We start from the raw sequence: 26,216 nt of genomic DNA on the forward strand, positions 1-26,216 counted from the left end.
AGTGTGGGTCTTCAAAGTGCGACTGGGAGATCTAAGTCGGCGAGATGCGTGAGACCGTGGCACGTCTAATGCGTTCGTGCTCGCTCAAACGGCGGAGAAACCACTCTTTCCGTGCTATTCTTCGCCGCCAGTATATATATCTATATCTAAATATATATATATATATATATATATATATATGAAAACGGAGAGTATGAGTGGAGGTGTGCCCGAGTCCATGAAACGAGGCCTTCTCGAGAACTGGCCGGATACATTCAAGGTATAAAAAGACTGTGCTTTTATGCGTCTGGAAGTTTTAGATCAGCCTAGTGATCGACCTATTGACCACGTTTGCGTGTAAATGTGACAGGATCTATCGACGAGCGACAAACGGCGTCAAGAACATCACGGATAGATGTAGATCTTACTTTGAAAACGTCTTAGTAGTGGAACGCACTGAAACACTCGACATCAAAGTCCCTTTCGCACTTGGTGCATCCGTACTTCGCCTTCTTGCTGATTCCCCGAATACTACACAGATAACAAGTCAGCTTTCCGTTGATGTGTGTCGTAGCGCTCGGCGTAATGATATTAAAAGAAGAATCCGCACCAACCGCATCGTCAAGTGTTTCACGCTTCCGTGAATTTTCTCGCCGTAACTTGCGTCGTCTTACACCCTTTTCATTATTCGTCAATACGTCGTAATACGTCGTTTGAATTCGCGAAGTGCGAGAGACGGCGCCGTAGTTTTTTTCAGTAGCGCAAAAGCATTATTAATCGCCAGGTCCATTAGCCATGTAAAATGTGTCAAACGCTTCTTTCAGATGGGATTGTTGACAGTAGTTGGTCAGCACGATCGACCCCGTTCATGAATCGGTTGTACAATGCAATCACAGTAGGCACCATGAATATTTTGCGATGCAAACACGATCGTCTGTCCAGCGCTCAAAAGGAAAGAGACCATGACAGCATTATGCAGCCTCTTGGGAAGACCAGTGAAGCGTTCGCGCCGATAGCGTGGCTCTCAGGTCGTTTGAGTATGGTATGCATCTCATCGTCGTTGAATGTACGAGTTGCGTTCGCGAACGTATGTCGCGTGTAAAATTGTCAAAAGCCGTGAGCCGATAGCCGGTAGGAGAGTGTAGAACTTTCGGCTTGTGACCCACCATACTAATTCAGAGTGCCGTAGTCGACTTCGGGCAGATTTGAATCTCTGGTCGCGCCAATTTATTGTGCGGAGACTTCCTCAACACGGGAAACAGCTCGGTGTAACGATGAGCTGGTGTCTTTGACAGCGCGTTGCCTGATGCATTGTCCCAGAGTGAATGCACGTACAGTGAATCCCAGCCTACCACAGCGAAAACTCGAACCCCGTACTTGTCTGTTTTTTAAGGTCTGTAAGTACGGGCTTTTGAGCGTGCTTTGGTTGCAACTGTCATTTTGTCAATAGTACTTACTCTAATTGGGGTTGCAATAGCTGCGAAGCGCGTCTGCAAAGGATTGAGTAAAGCTCTGCACAGCGGGTCGCGTATCTTGTCAGCCGACGTGTTACTATTGACGTGAGCCTTCAATGTAGCGCGAAGTTGCTGGAATCTCGCTCTCGCCATAGTTTCTGGGGATTTACTCTGGCGTAAAAAAAAACGCTTTTTCAGACCAGTTCTCACTTATATTGCTTAATACACAGATGCTCATCGAAGTCTCCTGCCCACAGTAAGCATCGGGCTCACTCTCAGTCGGAGCATCTTGTCCACGAGCAATCATCTCAGCAGACGTCCACGAAAGTAATTTGCGACGGAATAAAGCAGTTAAAAATAACGAGAACAAATTGTAGTCTCCATTGGCTTTGTAGGCTTATGCAACTTGCGGATTTGCCACAATAGGTAGCCCGCTCTTTACATTCAGTGAGTTCATGTACGCCTTCCCCATGGATCTTGGTGTGCTGGCAACGGCAGCAACTCTCGTTACGTCTGCATCAGCACAGTGCACCGTGTCTGCGTGCACTACATCGCCACCGAATGGTACTCTAGTCGATCCAGGTGACTCGCTCTCGACACTGCGTCGGGATCCACTGGTACTGACCTGCACGCCAGCGTCACAGCTCCAGCCTCCGCACCCATCATCACTGCCTCCGAGTCCACCAACATGGAGCCCTACTTCAACAGCATGCTGCTCCATGCCATCACCACCCTGAATATTATCTCCTTCGCGACCTTCGACATCATCATTAGCCACTCTCCGCTCTGTGTCCTTGTAGGCAGCCCACGTGTCGCCTACGCCCACCTGCACGTCGTCTTCATCAGCGACAAGCCTCTCCTAGTCCTCGACGAGATCCTCTCCGGTGATGTCTTCGAATAGGTACTCATGGTGCGCCTTTAAAACTTCCCAACTAGCCATCGTCGCGGTAGCGCGGTACTCAGTGTGTGCGTGAGAAATCTGAAACCTGTTTAGCGTCTATATTGCAGCTACGAACGCGATTGAGCACGGCTGGTGGCCTGGGTAAGTGCCTTGATAGAGGTCTATGTGGACCTATAGCATGTCCTGGGCTGCACTTTCGGATGTTCGAGTTTCTTTTCGGCCAATAAGATCCTTTTTTTCCTCTTACAGGCTCATTAACCCTTTTTTACCTTTAGCTACTGAGCCTTCATAGAGTTGTTATGGGCCTAACCCAGCTGGAGCTTTTCAAACAGCTCGATTGGTATGTGAAACACCAAAATCTGATCGGTCTAGAATTCTTTAAACGAGCTGGATTTGAAATTCAGCTATTAGAGAGGTTTCGCAACGCGATTCCGTCCATTCAGACCGCAATTTACATAAAAGAGGTCCTGCTAGCGCCGATTAGGGTTGTCTGTAACGGAATGGAGTCTGGGAGTCACAGGAATGGCAAACTCAATGGAATTAAACTGCCTCGCAGATTCGATTGTTTTCACTGGCTGTAATGCGGGCGACGAAGGCTCTGGCACATGGTGAAGAAGGTGTCGTCCAAGCGGAAGAAGCTGCTGTATCTCGTGCTGCTTCAGAATGGAGAGATAGAGCGCCCTCTCATCCCTGACATTGTGTTCTCTTTGGCTGCTTTTATCGACGCTAACTGTGAGCTGGAATAATGTTTTGACATCGTAGGGCTGCAGCGCCTCTGCGTTCTGCTCCGCGTGCCCGATGTGATCATAACGGCTCACAGGGACCGTTTTGTGGCTATAGAAGCACTCTGCATCATGCTACGACGTCTGGCGTATCCACCACGTTTATACGAGCACCTTCTCCGCTTTGGACGATCCCGTAAAGCTCTTTCGCGTATATTTCTTCACATGGTTGAGCATGCTCACGACAAGTTTGCCGAGAAGATTTATTTTGCTCGCGATTTAGTGGAGAAACGAATGGAGCTTTATTGCACTACTATCCAAGACAAAGGAGACTCCATTTTTGACTTTCCCGATGGAACTAAGCTACTTTATCTGCCGCCCGTCTCCTCGTCCAAGGGCTCCTGGTGAGAGCCTACAAACGTATTGCTATAGTGGGCACAAACGCTGCCATTGCCTCAACTACCAGGCAGTCACTGCACCCGACGGCATGTGCATCCACTTTTAAGGGCAGATGGAGGGGAGACGGTATGCCAGTGCCATGCTGCGTGAGAGCAGATTGCTGAACTACTTTGAGGAGCATGAGGAACGTTTTGGCGGTCATTTTCCTTACGGCAACCGCGTATGGTGTGCAGAAGTTCATTCTAAGTGGATACAAAGGAAATGTAGGCGATCCTTTTGAGCGTGCTTTCAAAAAGTAAATGTGCAGTGTCAGAGAATCCGTCGAGGGGAATTATAAGTGTCTGAAGACGCTGTGGGCTTTTGTCGCGTATGCACCCCAGCAAAAAATTGGTCTCTCGCCTATCGGCAACTTTGTGAAGGTGGCCATGCTGCTCGCTAATTGTCACAACTGCCACTCAGGTGGTAACCAAATAAGTAGCTACTTTGGACTGCAACCGCCAACGCTAGACGAGTATCTTGTTTAGAAATCGTAGCTCTGCAATATACAGTACTTCCACCACCCGATTTGTTCAACATGATTAGCTTCAGCATTATTGCATACCTCTCGTTTTCTAGTTTTGCCAGCTCCGGCTGATGAGCCCGAGCTGCTTCTCGCTCGGTACGATCTTCTTCTCTCTCCTTGTGTCTGTCCTCACGTTCCTGCTCTCATTCTCGACGGCGCTCCTCAAGTTTCTCTCGGCGCTCGGTAGCCTTCTCTTCACGCTCCAACTCGTTGTCCTCATGAATCAAGTCGTACACAGTGTACTTAAGCTTTTTCTTCGCTGCACTACCGCCGTCTTTACCGTCCGTGCGCGTGCGCATACGCTTTACGGCTTCGTCCGCACGCTCTTGCAAATAGTCTCCTCTGCTAAAACTTTCTCCCTTTTAGATTCAGCCTTGCTTGCATCATCCCTAGCCTTTTCGTCGACTAGCAGCAGCGCCTCATCAAGTAGTTGCTTGCGCTCTTTATAATCTTCTGAAGCACCGGACAAAGATGTAGATTTGTTGTCCCAGTGACGATGGGCTTGGATTAAGGAGGTGAAATGGTCCTGAGCAGCCTTGCCCTTCAGCTCAGTCTTTGCAAACCCGTCTACCTTTCTGACTTTCACCGCCAACGCCTCCCATGCATCCATGAGAGCACCTCTCCCCGAAGCAAACGGTGTGTCTGTAACTACCTGGCGAAGCAGGATGATATCATCAGAGATGCTGAACTTCTTGCGCTTGGGCTTTGTAGCCGGCACTGGTGTCACGGCCTCTGTAGATATTTCAGGGGAGGTGGCATGCAACACTACGGAAGCAACTTCAGCCAGGCCCCCTCTTCCGCTTGTCTTTGCATCACCTCTGGTCTTCCTCCGCGCGCAAAGGTTAATGCTAAACAAAAACGTTAGTGGACGAAAGAGTTTTCACTCCAACATTTGATCCGATGAGTTACCATCTGATTGTGAATGGACTAGGCTGCGAAATCGAAGCGATCCTATTCCACACAGCTCCGAGCTGCACTGCATCTGACTGGAATAGGAATTTTAGGTTTGCGAAACCTCTCTATTGGCAAAATGCATGATTGAATCGAGCTGATTAAGAATGTCTTTTTTTAGACCGTGCTCAACTTCTAAACGCTAGTCGGGCTAGATCTGAAAAGGGCTGGATTCGCGCAAATTGGTAAACGACATTCTTATACAACTCGATTCAATCATGTATTCTGCCTACAGCTGAGCTTCGAATCCAGGCATTGTAGCCCAGTCAGATTTTGGGTGTTTTAGATATCGATCGAGCTGTTTCAAAAATTCCAGCCCAAAACAACTGAATTCGTCCTACTTTTCTTTTTGTAGATATTTAATCTAACCTGACTAATTATGGTGATAAGGTCAGAGCACAATTTTTTTGGGATTTCAGCTGCCCAAATCGGCACCTTCTGCAGGCCTGAGCCAAATCTGCCAACCTACCGTGCGAGTAGTGAAGCGAGCCCGTGGCGAGCGGAACGGAGGCAAAATACAAGGAACGATATTCATTCTTTCCCGCCGCGTAGCGGCGGCACTCGGCTAGTATCGATCAAGCAGAGGTGTGAGTGCAACACGTTACATATAATACTAATGTGTACACCATGCAACTAATTTGAGCTCTCGATCCCTAGTGTCCATTTAATCGCCCTCAGAAACTCAGCCCATACAAATTTCTTGTCAGCCAAAATGACACATGTTTTATGTTATATAGGTTTTTGTATTGGGCCGATGGTGGCCGTAAATTGTGTCCAGCCTGACAAATCTCTTTTTTGTATGTAAGCCTCCCTATAAAGTGCAAACCCGCGAGCGTTAGCACATCCTTGCTATTTTGAAGCATGTTTTGCAGCTTGTGTGAAAACCGCACCGTCAAATAATAAGAATTGACTGAGTTATGGGCACTCGACGAGGTGGCCGTATAATTGTGTCCAGGAGTGTACATCACACCTTTTACATGTACATTGATACACGGTACTACTGCTGTGGCGTACTTGTACTAATCATGTACATGTAGCGTACTGTACCGGTAGACCGCTGGAAATTGCTGCTCAATGTGACGACGAAGCGACCGTCAATGCTCAACGCTGTTATCAAAAGAAATAAGAGAAATAAACATACCGCCGTGTTCACAGTACAATAATTATTTTGCCGCCATGCATGTGTGAACACTGCTCTCCGAGCTATAAAGTATGGCAAATTTACTGAAAACCCCATTCGAAAAAACGAAGCCGATCTACTCGTATGGTGGATACGTCTCCTTGCGTCAGTGTTGCAGACATTACTTTGCCTAGTCGTCATGTTGGTTTCCGTGTCAGAAACTTGGGATTTGGGAAAGAAAAACGATTTGTACCTAAGTGCCAGATGGACATTGTTTCCTGCTGGCGCTGGAGGATCTGGCACTCTAGAATTTACGTGGTAGTCCTCGCATGTGCATGGGTGAATCGTGTTGGAATGAGTAACAAACGTTTCACAATGAATCCCTTCGGGGACTTGAAACTCACGACCGAAGACCGAGGCAAGCTTGTGGATATCGTGAATACTCTCGTGCAAACCAGGTTCGAGCAGTACGAAGAGTATCTGAACAGTAACAAGGACGTTGATACGACTCGCTGGAAAAAGTTCAAATCTTCGGGGCTCGTGACGACTTATCTCGAGCGCAAGAAATCGAGCTCGGATGCGAATTTACCGGAGATGCTTATGACCGGTCCTCTGAACGGTACCTTGGATGAGAACATGTTTGGTATGGTCAACCCGACTCTTGAGTCGATGCGAATCAAGGCGTCGTATCTCAATGACTTCAGTGCTGCCGCCGTATTGGCTAGCATTGTCGAGCCAACGGAGGACGAGCCATTCAACGCGATAGTGGTCAAGTGGATGGAGATTGACATACCCGGCGCGTCGATTGGCATCGTGCGCAATCGCGACTACGTCTACGTGGAGAGCACGGGCATCATGCATTTGAAGAATGGGGACCGCGTCGGCTATCACATACTCCACTCTGTCAACTTTCCAGAAACACACGAGTTGCCGCACAAAATTCGTGGCAATATGTCGCTGAGTGCGATTTTTCACCAAGAAGGTCCTGACCGAACAGACTGTCGCGGTGCGGGTATAATGGACCCAAAGGGTGATATGATCGGCATGATGGCGGTGACGGGGATGGTTCAAGCATGCATGGCAGGCCTGAAATACTCCTATTGTGGCCAGATGAAGAAGCTCGCGTGGATGTTAGAGCAGAGGCAAAGTGAGCTAAGGGAGCGGGGTGCTCCAGTTCTGCAACCTGTGTGTGAGACGTGCTCGAAGCCGATCAAGAGCTCGAAGCTTAGAGAGCTGGGTAAGTCGAGCACCACCTGCAAGCTGTGTTTTGGGGCACTGTGTGGTTCGTGTAAGGTTTCCAAGAAATTGAGCTTTATTTCCCCGGATCTGGAGCTCATCCGGCGGAAGGTGGCGTTTTGTGTCAAGTGTTTGCTTCAAGCAACTCGCCTGGACACTCTGAAAGCCGCTCGCCAACAGTTTGTTTACAAGGAACCTGTTTTCCCGATTGCGTATGGATCTTTCGAGATGAGCTTAAGCTCCGACACCTCTTCTTAAGTAGTGGTGTTCCAATATCACGTCACAACCCGAAATCGTTTCACACTCGTTAATTTTGGTATTATTTAGAAAAAATAACAATTTCTAGGTGCTCCATTTTTCTAATTGCATCCATCGATGCACCACCACAACCGCGGACGTCGCATCGCTATAGCGAACTGACCGTATCGTTCGATTGAGAGCTCATATAGGACGCTCCAAAAGAGCCGTAGGAGCCTTGGTAAAAGGGTTGTTTATACACAAATTGATGCCGAGCCGCCTCCAATGTATCCAGGCGAGACGCTTCCATCAAGCACTTGACACAAAAAGTTACTCGACGCTGAGCGAGCTCTAAGTCCGGTGAGATGAAGGTCAACTTCTTGGAAACCTTGCACGATCCACATAACGCCCCGAAGCACAATTTGCAAGTGCTGCTTGCTCTGCCAATCCTCATTCTCGACCCCGTGGTTGGCTTTGAGCAGGTCATGCAGACCTGTTTAACAACTGGAGCACTTCGTTCTCTCATGTCTGCATGTTTCTGTTCCAGCAACCACGCCAACTTCTTCATTTGTCCACAGTAAGAATACTTGAGGCCAGCCATCGTAGCTTGAACCATCCCTGCCACAGCCATCATTCGAATCATATCGCCCTTTGGGTCCATGACACCTGTACCAAAGCAATCTGTTCGATCTGTATCCTCTTGGTGGAAAATGGCACAGAGCGACATGTTACCGCGAACTCGGCCCGGTAGCTCACATGTTTCTGGGAAGTTGACAGAGTGGAAAAGATGATAGCCCACGCGTTCACCGTTTTGGAGATAAAGGATGCCTGAGCTCTCCACGTAAATGTAGTCGCGATTGCGGACGATTCCAACTGACGCTCCGGGAATATCGATCTCCATCCACTTGACCACCACCGACCGAAATGGCTCCTTTTCTGTTGGTTCCACCACCGTTGCCAGCACAGCTCCAGCACTGAAGTCGTTGAGGTACGACGCCTTGATCCGCATGGATTCGAGCGTCGGATTGACCAGACCAAACATGTTCTCGTCCAGAGTGCCGGGTAGCGGGCCAAGCATGCGCATTTCAAGCAAGTTGGAGTCTGGGTGCGACTTCTTCCTCTCGAGGTATGTCGTCGTCGCGCCCGAGCTCTTGAACTTTTTCCAGCGAGCAAGATCAACTCGTTTCTCGCTTTGCAGATACTCTTCGTATTCTCCAAACTTGGCGTGAACTAGGGCGTCAGTGATCTCCACAAGCTTGGTGCGGTCTTCATGCGCTAAGGTCAATTCATCGAACGGGTTAAGGGTGAAACGTCTGTTGCTCATTTCAGCAGCCTTGCAAGTTTGGCTCTCACGTTGCCTGCTTCACAAGTCGGAAAATGGTTTGTTGTAAGCTCCGATGGCGTTATCTTTCGCGCAAATCTCGAAGATGGCCAGGCGGTGTCCGCTTCCATTTTTTAACATCACCAACAAGACAACTTTGGCTGGCGAGACTCGAGTCGCCCGCGACCAAACTTTTGATACATGTAATGTATGGTGAAGGATTGCGAGTACCGATACTGAAAGCGAAACACGATATCCTCTAGCCGCGGCCCTTACGTGACAGAAGGACAGTTAGTACCTTGTCTTCATCGTCGGCGCCAAGGAGAACAGCGCACGACAAAGTTTTCCATATGTATGAGCGTAATTGCGATCTTGGAAACTGTGTTTTTCACAACAACGTACACATGTATTGTAGGCGACATTGAACATTGGGCCAGAAATTGTAACCCATACTATACAGACTGTAAAAAGTCTAATAATTGTCTGTTTGATATAAATAAAAGTGCTATAGTGTCTTGAGAGGGCGGTAGAACTCATCAATTAGCCAGAAGCATCCTTTAAGGTCAGCGAAAATGTCCGGCAAGCACGAGTTCTGCCCAGGAGAGAAGCGGATGATTGTGAACAGCTACGAGTATTTCAAAAGCCAGAAGGAACAAGGCCTCTTCAAAGGCATCAGGACACGCCAACTGGTCTCTGATTGCCTTGGTTGTGCTCCCAATACCGTTGACTCCGTGGTTAATGAGAAAAAGAATAACCCAGACACTGATTTTGAGGTATATCAATTATAACTGATATTGTACCATTTCCTTTTTAAACTAATATTTGTACAAAGCCCAGTGAAAACGACAGAGGTCGAAAGCGAGATTATGACTTGACGGATACCTTTATAATTTTTTTCACCATCCTGCTGGCAGAATTGATGCTAAATCGACAAGGGCAATCTGCGACCGGGCGGTGTCATCTTCCTTTTTGACATATGATTTTGATTCTAGACCAATCATATCTGTGTATTTGGCGCGCCTTTCCCCCGAAAATGACAGTGTTCTGAGAAGGCATTTTTAAACGACTGTAGCTCCAAAACGGCTGGGAATTGGCTAAAAACTACCACAAAATCGAAATCTAAACGCATGATTGCACCCTATATCTAAATGTCGATATAGGTTTTCCTAAATGTAGACCTCTTATGCCTCTCTAGATTCTGGCCCAATGTTTACATTGTAGGCCCTACAATAGCCCGCAGCCTGGCTGACATTCTGCGTGCACAAGCCCGGGCACCCTGCCCTGAATACATGTACAATGCGCTGCGCATTGTGTACGAACGGCGAAATGTTGAGTTGGTTGGTTGCTGTGGCTCTTAACACTGTCGTAAAAGACAGCGATGCAAATTCATAGAAATCAAAGTCGACACGTTACGTTGGCTAAGGGCCGAGTCCAACGGATTCTAAATGTTTGGTCGATACGTGGTAAGGCGTGCGGGCTTACCATATCCGATACTGGCAAACGCAGTTGGTTCTAGACAACCACGAGCGTGTGCGAGGCACCACAGACCATTCGATAAACATCACCGGCCTCTTTTAGCCACCTCACGCGTCTCTCCTGTGCTTCGGCTGTCGTTGTTCCAGCGACCGGTGATGGTTGCGAGACGCTTGAGAAAGATACCAATAACGCTCCGCTTTTAGATAAAAGCGCGTAGTTAACTTCGCCACAGGATACCGCGGTAATTTGCCCAAATAACTCGGGCTCAAGCACCAATGGGAGCGTCAGCAACATTGGCGAGAGAATAAGCGTCTCAACGTCAAGGGAAGGATCCCGTCCGCAGATATACGCCGTACCGTTTGAGAACAAGAAAATAGAGAAGTCGTTTCCTCCTGCAATGTCGATCAGTCCGCATTCTTTCGAAATAGTTGCTGAGATCGCCATCACCTGTTTCGGTTCGCTAACGTCCATGTAGCATCCATGGCCAAGCTGACCAGAATCTCCACGTCCCCATGTAAATCCTGCGCCATCACTGTTGATCGCAAGAGAATGATCCTTCCCTGCTGCAATACGGCGGACCGCATACCTGTCTCCGCTACCAATTCTCGACTTCGTTTCCATTGCCCACCCTGTCCAATCTGCATTAATATGTCTCGGTTGCTGTACACACGACACAGAATTAAAACTTCAGAAGATAAGCGCACAGCGTTTCAAAATCAGCTACTTACCACCATATCGAGCAAGCCCTCAGCAACACGACCAAGTTTCCCATATTTATTGCAGCCCCACGAAAACACGCGACCGTCAGATGATAGAGCAAGCGAATGGTACTCGCCACAGGCCACAGAGCTCATGTACACCCCTCGAAGATCCCCCACAACGGTTGGCGTCTCAACTGCTGTGGATGGGGTCCCAGGCGATAGAAATCCCAATTGACCTTTGGAATTACTTCCCCATGCAAAGACGTGCCCGTTTAAATCTGTAACCAGAGTATGAAAAGCTCCACAAGAAACTTGAATAATCGTGTGCCCTTGCAGCGCTAATACACGTTGTGGGATGCTAACTCGCCGAGAATCGCCATCGGCTATCGTGTACCCCAAACGACCGCCACTACTGTCGCCCCATGTGAGCAGATGTCCATCCTCCGTCACTGAAGCAAAGAAACGTTGGCCGCAGCTCACATGAACTATGTTGGTATCATTCGCTAAAGCCCGTTTCTCGCCGACCGCGAAGTCAACAGGATGAACAACAAGTGCACTTGTCGATAAAGCATCACTTGACATGCTTTCCGCTACATCCAGTTCTTCACTAGACGTCGACCATTCTCCAATGATAAATAATCGCTTCATGGATGTAGCATCACTAGAAACAGAATCACTGGAATCAGCAACGATTGGATGAGGACTTTTTTGTCCAGTTCCCGTCCCAGTGTCTCGTCTTGCAAGCTCCACGTTCTCCATGGCCTTAATAAGATCTCGCCGAATTCTATGAGCAGCCCGCACGCACTGTGCTTCTTCGATGACTTGTGCGCAGCGAATGCCCGCATTTCCACCTTGTAAAGCAAGTTCTGCACAATCCTTGCAGTCGTCTTCATGATCTCCACGCATTAAAAAATATTGGACAGCCACTTGGAAATTTGCAATCGTGAAGCCCAACGCCGTCGTGTTAGAGTTGATGAAGTGGTAGTCCGAAATATACTTGATCACTGCAGCGATCGGAAACAGCGAAGCTGACTCCGCATTTCCCTCTGCTGTATCTCGCAGCACTTTATTGGAAGCTAGCACCAGCACAAATAGTAGTTGATCCAGAATATCGTCTGTCGTTAATTGATATGCCTCTGCAGCAGCAGCCAGCAAATTAAAGTACAGAGACTAGCTATTTTGCAAATTCAATTCCGAGTCTTACCAAAATCCAATCTCCGCAGTTTGATGTTCCGCGCAATTGCATCGCTTACTCGATCAATACATGTCTTGAGAACGAGCAGCATGTCCAATGGCGTCTTCTTCTGTGTAATGGTGAGAAGTGTGTCACGCGCTTCTGCAGTAAAACACTAATCAAACACAAATTCAGTAACAACGTCTACAGCGGCTTTAGCTTCATATACCGGCGAACCTGGAACTCTTTTCTCAGCCCGAAATCCTCTGGAGTATAGTGCCTCATGCGATACAAAACCTGCTGTAGCTTCTTATCCTGCTCTTGGCAGCTCGCCACGATTTTTGGAAAAAGAACATCGTGCAGACTCTCCATCAAATAGCATTCCACCACCTGCTGGATCTGCAGCAGGTGACTTACTCCTCCCCCATGTCTTCTTTGCAATCTATAGTCCTCCTCGACGTCATCAAAACTGCCAGCGTGGATAAGCTCTTCCACTGCAGCTTCCCACTCCTCTCTCAAACTTGCCGGTAGCGTCTGCTCGTACCTCTCGTATACCTGCTCTTGTACACAAATCTTGTGCACTTGGCTGATAGTTTCCCCCAACTGATAAAACACCAGCTCATTCTCAGGGAACGACCTAAGAATGGCTGTATATTTTCTCAAGGTAGCAACATCAATCTCACTGGGATCTTCAGGCACCTCGAGACCGCCTTCCAGCGGTCGACTGATGTGCAGCACCGTCACCTCCTGATGATGGATCTCCCTCTTCTCGGACAACAAAATTCGAACTTGTCTGCGGTCACTGAAGCCCTTTCCAGTGTGAATATGGGAGCCCAAGACTGCCACTTGCTTTCCTAACACGAACACAAGTTGAAGTGGCCGTTGTTATACTTACAAATGAGTATACATTGAAACAATTGATAGGTACCGTTTAGCGTATCATAGGAGCCCAGCAGCCGCTCCGGTTCGTCGTCTGCAGGAGCAGCCAGGAAGTGTGTGTATAGCGCGTCTTGGGTGATATCTTCATCTGTCAGCGAGCGGGGCTGCGGGACGCAGAACAAGCAGCGCGGGGGCAACACACGCTGTGTCTCCTCCAAATCCGCACTCAGGCCAAGCAGGAAAACGTCGCCCATACTAAAGTTAATGAACGAGGAATACGAATGCGGAATTGAAAAAGGGTGTGCTCCACATGAAATGGATCCGCCAATCACAAGACGTTGAAGTTTGACAATCACTCTTTGTCTTGAAGGAACAGAAACTGAAAGACAAGACACTTGACATTACCAGTTGGGTGTTATATGCGCGACACTACTCTCTCGATACAGGCACGTGCAGGTCACTAACTACAAGCGCACATGTATATGCAGCCATGCAAGGCGCCACCCTTCCTCATCGTCCTCGTCAACTTCGTGCGTCCTCTGTTTCACAGGCGAGGCCGCAGTTACTGCTCAGTTTAACGACGCAGCATGGGGTGCTCCGGAGGACTCTCCGGCTCCCAGCGGTCATGGGTCCAGCAGTCACTCTGAATCCAGTTCACAGCGTTCTGGAAGTGCGGTGGCTGTTCGTACACGCCATAGTAGCCAAACTGCAAGCACAATCACGACACAAAAGTTAGACAATTACTCAAGCACTCTGGGCAAAGACAACCGTCACATACCTTGTTTGCAGCCTGCACAATGCAGTCCTGGAGTCCCTTCATACGGTCAAGCTTAGCTCGGGCTTCTTCCTCGAGCTTCTGCTCCTCCTTCTCCAGCAGGGAAAGCTTGTCTTGGTAGTGCTTGGCGATCCAGTCACGGAACTCATCCTTGGTCATGTACTTCGACTCTTGCTGCTCTTCGGCAATCTCCTGCTTGATCTCCATAGGCACCTCAGGCACCTCAACAGCAACGTACCCCTCGTCGGTCTTGATTTCCAGCTTCAACCCCTCAGAAGTCTCGACGGCCTTCACCTGCTCAGTCGTGACCTCGCCGTGCTCGTCAACGATTTGAACAGTCTGTTCACCGTGTTCCGGCTCACCTTCAACGATCACCTGCAACTGGTTACCCTCCGGGGTCACGACGTTCACGACCTGAGTGTCTTCCGTAACCGTACTGGCAATCTCAGCCGGAACTTCGAGTACCTCCACAAGTGTGGTGCCACCGTCACCGTCCGGGATCACCAGCTTTTCCCCATCAGAATTCTCCACGGCTTTAACCTCCTTGGTCGTGTAGCCACCTTCTTCATTCAAGATCTTGATGGTCTGCTTACCATCTTCGACCTCACCGACAATTATCACTTGCTCGTGTTCTCCATTAGCAGTAACCACATCAACAGTCTGCACGACCGGCACAGGCTCCTCTTCAGTGTACGTGTGGGCAGCTGGTACCGGTTCCGGAAGATCAACAGCGACGTAGCCCTCGCTAGTCGGGATCTCGATCTTCTTCTCGCCGCTCGAAGTCTCCTCCACACGGACCTCGGTCGTCGTCGTCTGGCCGTACTGGTCCACAATCTCGACGGTCTGCTTGCCGTGCTCCGGTTCGCCCTCAATGATCACTTGCTGCGTCTCGCCGGACGGCGTCACAATGTCCACCACCTGCGCGGTCTCACCGGACTTCTCGGCCTCGCGCACAACCTCAGCAGGCACCTCAGGTACGATCACCGGCGTGTCCACTTCAGAAAGATCAAGCTTCGTTTCACCGGACGCTGTCTCGGTCACCTTGACCTCCTCCACAGTCGTTCGGCCGCTCTCGTCAGTAATCTCAACCTTCTGCTCACCGTGTTCAGGCTCACCGATCAGGGTCACCTGCTCTTGTTCGCCCGTCGACGTGGTCACCTGGATCACCTGCTGCACAGGCTCCTCTTCAGTGTACGTGTGGGAAGCTGGTACCGGTTCCGGAAGATCAACAGCGACGTAGCCCTCGCTAGTCGGGATCTCGATCTTCTTCTCGCCGCTCGAAGTCTCCTCCACACGGACCTCGGTCGTCGTCGTCTGGCCGTACTGGTCCACAATCTCGACGGTCTGCTTGCCGTGCTCCGGTTCGCCCTCAATGATCACTTGCTGCGTCTCGCCGGACGGCGTCACAATGTCCACCACCTGCGCGGTCTCCCCGGACTTCTCGGCCTCGCGCACAACCTCAGCAGGCACCTCAGGTACGATCACCGGCGTGTCCACTTCAGGAAGATCAAGCTTCGTTTCACCGGACGCTGTCTCGGTCACCTTGACCTCCTCCACAGTCGTTCGGCCGCTCTCGTCAGTAATCTCAACCTTCTGCTCACCGTGTTCAGGCTCACCGATCAGGGTCACCTGCTCTTGTTCGCCCGTCGACGTGGTCACCTGGATCACCTGCTGCACAGGCTCCTCTTCAGTGTACGTGTGGGCAGCTGGTACCGGTTCCGGAAGATCAACAGCGACGTAGCCCTCGCTAGTCGGGATCTCGATCTTCTTCTCGCCGCTCGAAGTCTCCTCCACACGGAACCTCGGTCGTCGTCGTCTGGCCGTACTGGTCCACAATCTCGACGGTCTGCTTGCCGTGCTCCGGTTCGCCCTCAATGATCACTTGCTGCGTCTCGCCGGACGGCGTCACAATGTCCACCACCTGCGCGGTCTCCCCGGACTTCTCGGCCTCGCGCACAACCTCAGCAGGCACCTCAGGTACGATCACCGGCGTGTCCACTTCAGGAAGATCAAGCTTCGTTTCACCGGACGCTGTCTCGGTCACCTTGACCTCCTCCACAGTCGTTCGGCCGCTCTCGTCAGTAATCTCAACCTTCTGCTCACCGTGTTCAGGCTCACCGATCAGGGTCACCTGCTCCTGTTCGCCCGTCGACGTGGTCACCTGGATCACCTGCTGCACAGGCTCCTCTTCAGTGTACGGGTGACCACCGAAGTGGCCTTCGTCGATCGAAATTGGTCCTGGAACAGGGAAATGGATGATATCTCCATCCGTTGTCTCGACAACGAGCTGCTTTCCTTCAGACGTCTCGACCACCTTGGCCACCGTTTCGGTGTAGCCACCTTCGTTGTCTGGGATCTGGACAGTCTGCTTACCGTGCTCCGGTTCACCTACAATGATCACCTGCTCCGTCTCGCCAGTGGAAGTCACCACATCCACCACTTTCTTGTTTTCCGTCGTCTCGGTCACTTCGGTCGGCAACTCTGGCACCACGACGGGGGTGATGTCACCTTCGGCGTTCGGGATCAAGATCTTGTGCTCACCCGCCGGAGTCTCAATAGAGCGCACCTCCGTTGTAGTGTAGCCGCCTTCTTCATCCGGAATAGCAATGGTCTGCTTCCCGTCTTCAGGTTCCCCGATAATAATGACTTCGGTTGTACCTCCATCGGGCGTCGGGATTTCAACAGTTTGCTGGTTCTCGGTCGGAATTCCCTCCTCCAGTTGGTCCGGCGGCATGACAGCAATGGTGACTCGGGGGCAGAACACGTCCAGCAGGTAGTAGAAGATCTCGTGGTCTTCTCGAGACACGGCAACTTGGCGTTGATCCAGCGCCTGTCTGGCACAGTCGCTGTCGCTCTTGAGTTTTCCCTCCAGTAGCGCCACCACGTTCTTCTTGATGTCCTCGGGAAGATCGGAGGCCTTGACCCTGTCGACATCGACCATCTCCTTCTGGGTCAGGTCAGCGATAATCTCGTCCTTGGAAAGCTTCCCGTCGTGATCGTGGTCAATTCCATTAAAGTCCGGGTGGAAGGCGTCGCCCAGCTTGGAGATGAACGCCTTGGCCTCATTGGACATGTCGGCCTTGAGGTTGGCCGTCTTGACAGCAGAAGCCGGGCCGGTGTTCTTCAGAGCCGTGTAGCCCACACCAGCCGATGCGGCCAGCAGACCGAGCGTGGCTCCAGCGATGGCCAGACGTTTCTTCTGACGTCGCTTGTTGTTGGGGCGGTCAGGTGCCGCCACGCGCCGGATGAAGCGCGCTTCTTCATTTTCGCTCCCGTAGTTGGTCGGAGACTTCATGTCCGGTTGAAGGGTGGAGCTCACTCAGTGCTAGTAAACTCAAAGTTGGACGATGCTTCTTTGACAAAGAAAATTGAGAAGTGATTGAGATCATCGAGCTTCGACTCGGCTCATGCTAGCCATCGCTGGGCACAAAGATCCCGTCGGTACAAGGAGATCGGAGCATGAAAGTCCTGCCGGGTGACGGTGCTTGAGCCGTGATAACCGCATATCGACGATCTAAAGTGCAAAGGGTCGGGAGATCCGCATGATCCGACGCTTGAGACTAAATGGACGGACATCAGGGAAGATCGCTGGAAAAGTTGAAAAGGCACACCGTGCCACTTAGATTCGCTTGCGCCTCTCGAAAACTGATTACGACCGCACAATCTGCTGACGAGGATACGCCGTGGATCACTTGTATGAATATATACGCGACTGGCAAACGTCCCGTTGCATGATTCATGCAGCATGAATGGCTCACGTCCCAATTGCAAGGATTGGAGCTGGAGCACTTTTTCCACAATGGAACCCGCTTCAAAATGAAAAAAGAAGATTTTTTTTTTCTTTTTCCTCCAACGACTTTTGCAATAGATTTCCGAAGTGGTAATGGATACTACATGTAGTGATCATTGATCACTAGGACTCAGTGCCCAGTTCAACAGCCAAATAGCATGAATTCCAGCAGTACTTCGAAAATGGTTGCTTGAAAAAAATCGCATCTTTCTGCAACTCCGCTGATTTGTGAATCTGTTGCAGTCACCAAGACAAAGTGGGTCTTGCTTGTCACCGAATAGAAACGAGAGTCCCCACACCAACATCAGATGCCGCAAGGCATAAAAATCGCTGAAGAATGAAGTGATCTGATCGAGTTTCCCACGCAAGAAGAGCAGAATTGCAGTCGCTAAACATGCACAACGCGTTGGCTCACCAGTCAATGCGTGGCAATCAGCGGTAGCAAGCCATAAACGGCTTTCTCGATATCACAGAAGCGCAAAGTTGAAGTCGAGCATACAAACTCCGAGTCTTCGTCTACATGGTCCAGTTTTCTTATTCTCCAGACTTCATCAATTGGCAATCACCACCATGCAGTTCTCGCTCAAGAAGCTTCGTCTCCGCGACGAATGGAGCTTGCCGAGCTTCAGATCGATGTTTCCAGGCGCGTCCGGAAGTCAATCGACCTCGGAGGTCCCACCAGTTGATGCGTCGATGACATTGGGGGGACTTCCACCACTCGACGCGTCGACAAAGACGCAGCAGAACGATGTCAAGACCGAAGACATTTCCAGTGCCGACACCGGAGGTTCCAACGAAATCGTGACTGCTTTCGACAGTCTTGACGCCGAAGACGCAGAGTCGGACGCGTTGCCACCGGAGTTCCAATGTCGCTATCGACATGGGAAATGTTCCCAGCCACGCACACTGAAGAAGAACGGATCGATGCACAGCTTCTGCGAATACCATCGGCAACTCTCTGTGCGCAACCAACGAGTATTCGACCAGAAAAAGCGACTGCAACAGGAACCGGCAACCGGCAACACTGAAACCTATACCCCCATCCGCGAAGATGACCAACAAGAGGCACACGACAGCAACAAGCGACCCAGACGCAGACGCCGGACAGTCTAATCCGCTGCAGCAACATCGCAAGCATCATAACTATGCAAGCACGAAAAATCGCATTGATACTTACTCTCGCAACGGTTCTCCGTTCGCAATATCTCGACAATCCTATCAAATGTCTCGGGTCTTGCTCGTGTGCTCTCCTACGCTTTAGTCCACCACGATCGACCACGGGTGCTCGCGACGGCCGTACTGGATGTCGGACAGCTCCTTCCACACGCGTTCGGCCAGCTTGCCGGCCTTGCCGTCCGTGCCGTCCAACGGGATGGCCAGATCCTCGTTCATGTAGTTGATGGTGGACACGGGGGACACCACAGCAGCCGTGCCGGAGCCGAAGATCTCGAGGATGCGTCCTTCCTTGTTGGCCTTCTGCAGCTGCTTCATGTTGATGTTGCCCTCCGTGACCTTGAACTCGTTCCACTCGCGTGTGAGGTGCAGGATCGAGTCGCGCGTGATGCCTGGCAGAATGTCGCCACGAGTGAGCGGGGGCGTGATGAGCTCCTTCTCTCCCTGCTCGTTGATCCAGTGGATAAACAGGTTCATGGTGCCCACTTCAGTGATGTCGTGGTCGGGGCCGAAGATCCACAGGTTCTGCGAGTAGCCCTGCTCCTGGGCGTCGTACTGCGGCAGGATACCCGGCGCGTAGTTCGCTCCGACCTTGAAGCCGCCGGTGCCACCAGGCCACGCACGGATGTAGCGGTCGTTGGCGCAGAGCTTCACGGGGTTGAAGCCCTCGGGGTAGTACGGACCCACAGGCGAAAGGATGATGAAGAGCTTGGCCTTCTCACTGGCGCCCACACCGATGGAAGCCTGCGTACTGATACCCGTGGGACGGATGTACAACGAGTACCCCTCGCCCTTGGGGACCCATTCCTTGTCCAGACGGATGAGCTCTTCCAGACATTTAGTGAACTCATCACCGTCAAATTCCGGGAGCAACAAACGCTTCATCGAGTTGTTGAGACGCTTCATGTTCATGTCCGGACGGAAGAGACGGATGTGGCCATCGGCGTCAACGTACGCCTTCATGCCTTCGAAGCACTCGAGCGCGTAGTGCAGCACAGCGCTGGCAGGGTCCAACGCCATGGGGCCGTACGGGTGAATCACCGGGTTGCCCCATCCTTTGCCCAGTTCCCAGTCCACTTCGAGCATGTGGTCTGTGAACGTCTTGCCAAATTTGAGCTGCTCTTTGGGCAGCTTCGACTTGGGGGTCGAGGTACGCTCGACCTTGAGGTTGGCGAATGAGATATCGGCGCCTGTGGAGAAGGCGGCAGCACGTGAAGACGTCATGCGACCCAGAGTCTTGACGCCACGAGCGAGCATTACAAGAGGAGCTTGTACACGAAGCGGTGAATTTGGGAATGACACACGTGCAGCTGTGGCAGACTTCTGGGATACTTAGTGGAGAGGGAAAATTTGTAAGGTGGAGACGTTTGCAAGGTTGAGATTTGAGATGCGCAAACACGCTTCATCTGTGTATTGTTGATGAATAACTTGTATCAATATAGTTTGATTAGAATTCACTTGTGACGAGCGCTTCATTTGGCCCCGATGTTAATACTTACCAGCAGAAATTACACCTCCTTTGACACCTTCTCGCTGACGATCTCAGAGGAAGCAGACGGAAGCTTGCCCGTAGATGCTGAACCAGAGGGAACCTTGGGGGGGTCCTTAGGTGCCTCAGCAACGCCATCCTCTTTTGCAGCACGAAATTCCACTTTGAGAGCGTGATCTCCTTCCTTGTGTTCTTCCTCTCCTTTGTGCTCATGGTGCTCACCCTCTTTGTGGTGGCTGTGGTTTTTCTCGCCCTCTTTGTGATGAATCACGCTATCTGTGTGGTGGTGTTCTCCTTCCTTGTTGGCGTGATCTCCACCGTTGTGAGCATGTTGTTCTCCTGCCTTGTGGTGGTGCTCTTCCTTATGGCAGTGATGATCGCCATTATGGCGGTGTTCGGCCTTGTTGATCTCTCCATTATGTTCTACGTCCTTGTGAATCTCTTCCTTGTGGCCCTCGTGAGCTGATCGAGTCTCAGCAGGCGGTAGCTCTTTCGCGCCGTAATTATGGTGGGCATCTGCGGCACCAGGCGGGACGCCGTCAGTCCAGATGGACTTGAGCTTGGAAAACTTTTCAGCGTCGTTTGCAGTCGACTCCATGATGGCCTTCGACTGGAGGAACTTGTCCTCGTCGTACAGCGTGTTCTCGATCGATGCGGCTCCCCCCATAGCTATTGCGCAAGGGGCAATTGAACCAGTTCTGCGGAGGTCTGGCTAGTAAAACGACGAATGGAAATAATGTACCACGCGGTTCAATCCCATGTCAAATCGCCATCACTGCGGAGGCCACAGAAATAGGTGGCGAGCAATTCAGACCAAGCGGCGCCGACTCCACGCCCGCTAAGATTAGAGGCGCTTGCTGAAGATGACGAGTTATTTGTGCCTATGGCGAGGCTGAAGATGTAAAATATCAAGGAGTTTTGCGCCCACATTCTAAAATAGCATCTCAGTACATTAAACACCGTGTTGAGCTGTTTTTGCTCATTTGTGCATCAAACCAAATTGATGCGATGCAGTTTTGACATGTATACTTAAACGAGGTCATGTGTTTTGTGCAAGGATGTTCAAGTTTGATAAAATACCGTGCAAGTACGGATATTTGCTGCTACATTTGCCTTGCCCTTTAGTTATGCCACTGATAATGCTACATGTAGATAAATGTGCGAGCAACAGGTTCATCAGCTGCATGCAATGCAGTGATAATCATACTGTGCTGGCACGATTTCAGCAGTTGTAATCATGGTCATCGCATCCGATTGATTAGATGAGCTTGATCACTTCTTGTGGTAACTACCGGTAGCTGGAACTATTCTCATGGTCAGTAGCTGTTCCTTAAACTTTCACACGTCTAAAATATACGCTAGTAATTCGGGTGATTGCTGTCGTAATGAGATGGCAAACATCGCTGTCATTGCCGATCCGACCAACCACGTGATGGACATTGCCAAGTGGAATGTCAATGCATTTAGCGCTACAGAACTCCCACTCAAGCCCTGCACCACACGACGCAGCGTGACGTCGATGTAGATTGCAGCTGCAGCGACCACAACGTGGACGAGAATGTGGCGGTAGATGCGCAGGACGCTCAGCTTGCAAACCCCAAGTTGGTCCTGACGTTGCTCCACTTTCGTCACCAGAGCTTCACGTTGAGCTTGGAGACCGAATTCTCCTCGTTCAGCGAGATCCAGTACATCCTCGGACACTTCATCTCGTGACGTGCGTTGTCGCTCTAGTCGAGTCTCAGAGAATCGTCCTGCTGCAGCTCCCACGCTGTACACGCAGTAGATGAACCAAAGTGACAAAGCTAGTAGAAGCACCGACAGATCAGTGTTGGTGGATATCTCCAGTGTCTGATCACTCAACATCTCGGTCTTCTGCACGTAGTAGAACGTGTGCAATGCAGCTCCACCAACAGCACAGAGAAGCGCTGTGACTGCGATCGACGGGAGCAAGAACACCACACGTCGAATGAAGTTCGTGCCGCTGGTCGGGAAGGCAAACAGCAACAAATGGAACGTCACCCCTCGGAAAAGATCGAAAGTGGTCTTGGCAGCGAGTGAGACGAGCAGTTGAACTGGGTTCGAGTAGCTAGAGTGAATGGCAAAGGGGTTGATACTTAACGCTAGCTCGTCGAAGCTCAGCGTCTTGTCGTTCAGCAGACAGTAGTAATCGAACCGGTTCATCAGCGATGCATAGTTAACTAAAGTCAGGAAAGTCACGATGAGAGCCCAACCCATTGCTACTGCTAAATGCCGTCGCATAACACGCTCTTGCTGGTATTCTTTCAAGTCAATAAAACTAAACAAAGCGTTAGCTAATCACATACCAAACGTTTAAACAGCTCAACGTACTCATCTTGCAATGCTGACAGCTTTGAGCGTAGACACCGCAGCACCAAGACCGCACAAGCTGCAGTTAAGAGAGCCTTGGACACCAACAAAGCCGTGAGCCATGCTCGATCCGTTGCCACCACGTCTGAAGAGATCAACAAGAACTCCCAAGCCTCGGATGACGATGCATTTTGTAGCGCTGGATGTTGACAGAGACTCCAGTCGACCTGTTGACTGGTGTACATCGCGGTCATATGCTCTTGATTCTGCAGTAAATCTGGCGCAGTGTCTTCGTGTAGTGTCAACATTTCATCCATCTCGACCATTAATCCGAAGAAAAACCAAGCGTAGATCAGTAACTCGGCTGCTAGATTCAAGTAGTAGCCCGTGAGTTCGAGCCAAGTACTACTTAATGGGGCTGTGAATGCTGGTTTCCCATCGACCATCAGTGCGTGAGTACAAACCTCAGCGAAAACGTCATTGTTGCCTCCATTGATACGAACCGCCACCTTCTCGTCTCGATGGATCCACGCCACCTCTCCGTCCAGCTTGGACACCTCCTTACACGGACCTTCGACGATCATTTCCACTTCGGTGCCTATCCTTAGACGACGAAGAGACAAGCGAACGCGATCACTCGGTACGTTCTTCTCTTTGCGACCGTCTTCGTATCGGATCGTGTACGTCTTGTCCATCTCGTTGGAGCTGACGACTGTCCCTAGGAACACCTTGGCTCCATTCGACACTTCCACTGCGCTCCCTGCTTTAAACAAACCAGCAGGTAGTTGGATAGACGGAAGGGTTAACCCATCCAGCACCCCGTCCATCATCCCGCTAAACGGCATACGAAAGAATCGAGCTTGGATGTCGACGTTCTTGACTTCTTCTCGCTTACTGTCACCGTTCGGTCCAAAGTATTCCACGATGCAACACGCATTCGGCTTAGCCTTCATGATGACAGCATCTCTCCACACCACACGTCCTGTGTCCTTATCATCTTTTCGAAATCGAACTCTCATCCCTCTTCGAAGAATGGGGGCAGAAAATAATGTAATGCTCGGTAAGTCTGGCATCCCATTCCAGTTAGGAAGCGAGTAATCAAGCCACGGTACTGCTCGTAACTTCCCCACCGAGAGCTGCTTGATCATGGCTCCATCGAGTAGATCTTCCACATCGTACAGTGTTTTACCACTGGTCTTCGATACTTTGAGTACAATCCCTTTACGCTCCATGCCGTCTTTTGAGCGATAATACACGTGCGAGTTCAGCTGGAATGGCACGTAGTTCCGGTTCGTGCCGCTGAAGAAGCGACCAAACGCTGTAGTGGGTCGGACAACGTCGAGAGGAATGCGCTTTGATACTTTACCCGCGTCACTTTCATGCTCCACGTCGCACAGTTGTTGGTCCCGATTGAGTATTCGGATCCGTCCACGACGAATCCGCCCGCTCTTGTCTTCGAACTCGACCAGCTGATTCACTCGAAGCTGAGAGATACCAGCTCCATTCTGTCGACCTTGGCGTACAGGACCAACGCTGTCGTCACTTTCATCTTCGCTTGTGACCAGTTCGCGTTTGCTTCTGCTGCCTCTGGCTCGAGCTCTTCGTTGTCTCATTACACGCTTCTCATCTGCGTCCTCGCTGTCCTCTTCACTAGTCTTCTTCTTCTTGCTAGCTGACTTGCTGCGTCGGATACCTCGTCGCTCCACATTCTTCACCACCTCGTCTTCATCCCCTTCAAGCGCGATATCATATCTGCCATTGCTACGAGCTCTGCGGATTCGCCCGTCACACCAATCGCCCTTCTCGTTCTTGTACTGTACTACTGAATCAACTTCGAGCACCTTCTCTTCATCAATCGACTGGATGCGTTCTTTTAAGACGGTCTTCTCTATTTTCCCCGTTTCATCGTATTTCACAATGTAGTTCCCATTCCGGTGCTGGCGAACTATTGTGGCGTCCAGTAAGTCTCCGTCTTCGTCACGTACACGGACAGCTGCTCCTTCTTTGAATGCCTTGCGGTCATTCCCAGTACCGTCACCTTCCGAGTCCATGGTCTTGTCCTCGTTTCACGTTATGTGAGATTTAAAGACCATGACGTCGCTCATCGCATATCCACCAAACTCCCTTCTGTCTCTTACTATTTATGGTGAACTATTATAGAAACAACATTTATAATTTCTTAACCGCTCAACAACCAGCAGAAATAGTCACTGTGTACTGTTGTAGTCTGATACTTGAGTATTAAGATGGGGGGATTCACGTCACACGACTTGGTGGCTTACCAAGAAGGAGAAGCTTCGTCCGAGACGGACTATCGAGGGTCATTACGAATGCTGACGGATATGCTCACACGTCAACACACGGCGAAGAAACACCGGGGCAAGGTGCTTTTACTGGGTCTGGACGGGGCCGGCAAGTCAACGCTGGCGAATCACCTCTCACGGATCTCTATCGGCCAAGACATGGCTCTCTACACTTCCAAAGGTCTCGAGCTACCGTCCTACTTGTACCCGGATCCAACTCGAGCGCTACAGACTGCGAGTTATCGCGTGGATACTAGTGACAGGTACTTGCAACTTGTGGATCTACCTGGACGTCGTACATGTCGAGCGAAATGGTACAATGCAACAAGTGACACTTCGTCTCCCGGTGGTAGCAGTAACAATCTCAACAATGTTACTCCCCCCACAGTTGCCAACTTTCAAGCGTCTCTCCCCATTGTTGCTGCCCTATTCGTTGTCGACATATCAGATGCCACACGTTTCCCCATCGTCGCCACAGAACTCGTCCGATTGCTTAAGCACAAATCCAAACACAAAACCTCCACAAACACGCAACTATTTCTCATATTCAACAAGATCGACCACTTTTTGCCTCCACTTCCTGCTGAAACTCCGGGAGAACCGGAAGCCAAAGAGTATCAGCAACTTTTCAGCAACCACAAGCAGCAACAGCGTGCAGGAATACGTGAAGCCCGTCGAGAGCTCCGGAGGTGTGTCGACTATGAGTTGAGAATGGACCAACGGCGTCATCCCGTTAACGTGGGAGCTTCAAATGCAGCCTCGTCGTCTAAATCCAAGTCGCTGTTCTTCGCAGCCCCTGCAGCTGTAGCTGGTGAACTGGGACCCTCCAGTAATCAAAGAAGACGTAGTAGTAATTCCACTGGCGCTTCAACTGTCGCGAATTCCTCTGCAGTCTCCTCAATCTTCACGAATGCGGCCGAGTGCTGTGCCCAAGACCGAGACAGCGTCCGTGCGTTGAGTGGCTGGCTTAATGAAGAGCTTACAAAGCCACCTCCTCCATAATATTCCTCAATTATTCTTCATCTGATTCGTCGTAGTCATCGTCTTCTTCTTCTGGCGGAAACTTCTTGTTCTTGTCATGTTTGTTCTTTTCTTCTTCTTTCAATATTTCTTCCTCTAGAGCACGGAGAAGCTCTGTCTCTGCGTCAGGGAGAGATGCTGCGGGTGTCTTCCTTGGAGAGTTGTCTGTGCGTACTCGCTTGGGACAGTCATTGTCTTGCGTCTTCTCCTCAAGAAAGTTGCCCGA

General features: G+C 50.5%; 8 protein-coding genes across 8 annotated transcripts; 3 read left to right on the plus strand and 5 right to left on the minus strand.

Moving 5' to 3' along the window:
- Window positions 1–193: 193 nt before the first annotated feature.
- PITG_15444 (uncharacterized protein) lies at window positions 194–3,138 on the plus strand (the record flags this gene model as incomplete). The annotated part of the gene is made up of 7 exons (XM_002898349.1): window positions 194–259; window positions 959–1,021; window positions 1,664–1,689; window positions 1,864–2,015; window positions 2,078–2,317; window positions 2,442–2,475; window positions 3,105–3,138. 7 exons carry the CDS (start codon window positions 194–196, stop codon window positions 3,136–3,138), a joined length of 615 nt encoding a protein of 204 aa, XP_002898395.1.
- Window positions 3,139–6,394: 3,256 nt separating this feature from the next.
- PITG_15445 (uncharacterized protein) lies at window positions 6,395–7,582 on the plus strand (the record flags this gene model as incomplete). Its single annotated transcript, XM_002898350.1, has 1 exon — window positions 6,395–7,582. One exon carries the CDS (start codon window positions 6,464–6,466, stop codon window positions 7,580–7,582), a length of 1,119 nt encoding a protein of 372 aa, XP_002898396.1.
- A 462-nt stretch (window positions 7,583–8,044) lies between these two features.
- Window positions 8,045–8,603, minus strand: PITG_15446 (uncharacterized protein; the record flags this gene model as incomplete). Its single annotated transcript, XM_002898351.1, has 3 exons — window positions 8,045–8,054; window positions 8,122–8,147; window positions 8,226–8,603. 3 exons carry the CDS (start codon window positions 8,601–8,603, stop codon window positions 8,045–8,047), a joined length of 414 nt encoding a protein of 137 aa, XP_002898397.1.
- A 1,791-nt stretch (window positions 8,604–10,394) lies between these two features.
- Window positions 10,395–13,366, minus strand: PITG_15447 (uncharacterized protein; the record flags this gene model as incomplete). The annotated part of the gene is made up of 6 exons (XM_002898352.1): window positions 10,395–11,018; window positions 11,087–12,103; window positions 12,149–12,195; window positions 12,264–12,408; window positions 12,471–13,087; window positions 13,162–13,366. The coding sequence occupies 6 exons, from the start codon at window positions 13,364–13,366 to the stop codon at window positions 10,395–10,397; spliced, it is 2,655 nt and encodes an 884-aa protein (XP_002898398.1).
- Window positions 13,367–16,391: 3,025 nt separating this feature from the next.
- Window positions 16,392–16,960, minus strand: PITG_15448 (uncharacterized protein; the record flags this gene model as incomplete). Its single annotated transcript, XM_002898353.1, has 2 exons — window positions 16,392–16,417; window positions 16,546–16,960. The coding sequence occupies 2 exons, from the start codon at window positions 16,958–16,960 to the stop codon at window positions 16,392–16,394; spliced, it is 441 nt and encodes a 146-aa protein (XP_002898399.1).
- Window positions 16,961–18,821: 1,861 nt separating this feature from the next.
- PITG_15449 (branched-chain-amino-acid aminotransferase) lies at window positions 18,822–20,133 on the minus strand (the record flags this gene model as incomplete). Its single annotated transcript, XM_002898354.1, has 1 exon — window positions 18,822–20,133. One exon carries the CDS (start codon window positions 20,105–20,107, stop codon window positions 18,935–18,937), a length of 1,173 nt encoding a protein of 390 aa, XP_002898400.1.
- Window positions 20,134–21,677: 1,544 nt separating this feature from the next.
- Window positions 21,678–24,718, minus strand: PITG_15450 (uncharacterized protein; the record flags this gene model as incomplete). The annotated part of the gene is made up of 3 exons (XM_002898355.1): window positions 21,678–22,635; window positions 22,689–24,144; window positions 24,211–24,718. The coding sequence occupies 3 exons, from the start codon at window positions 24,716–24,718 to the stop codon at window positions 21,678–21,680; spliced, it is 2,922 nt and encodes a 973-aa protein (XP_002898401.1).
- Window positions 24,719–24,913: 195 nt separating this feature from the next.
- PITG_15451 (uncharacterized protein) lies at window positions 24,914–25,972 on the plus strand (the record flags this gene model as incomplete). The annotated part of the gene is made up of 1 exon (XM_002898356.1): window positions 24,914–25,972. The coding sequence occupies one exon, from the start codon at window positions 24,914–24,916 to the stop codon at window positions 25,970–25,972; it is 1,059 nt and encodes a 352-aa protein (XP_002898402.1).
- Window positions 25,973–26,216: the final 244 nt, after the last annotated feature.

This window comes from Phytophthora infestans, genomic scaffold, assembly GCF_000142945.1.
Source record: "Phytophthora infestans T30-4 supercont1.37 genomic scaffold, whole genome shotgun sequence".
NCBI lineage: Eukaryota > Oomycota > Peronosporomycetes > Peronosporales > Peronosporaceae > Phytophthora > Phytophthora infestans.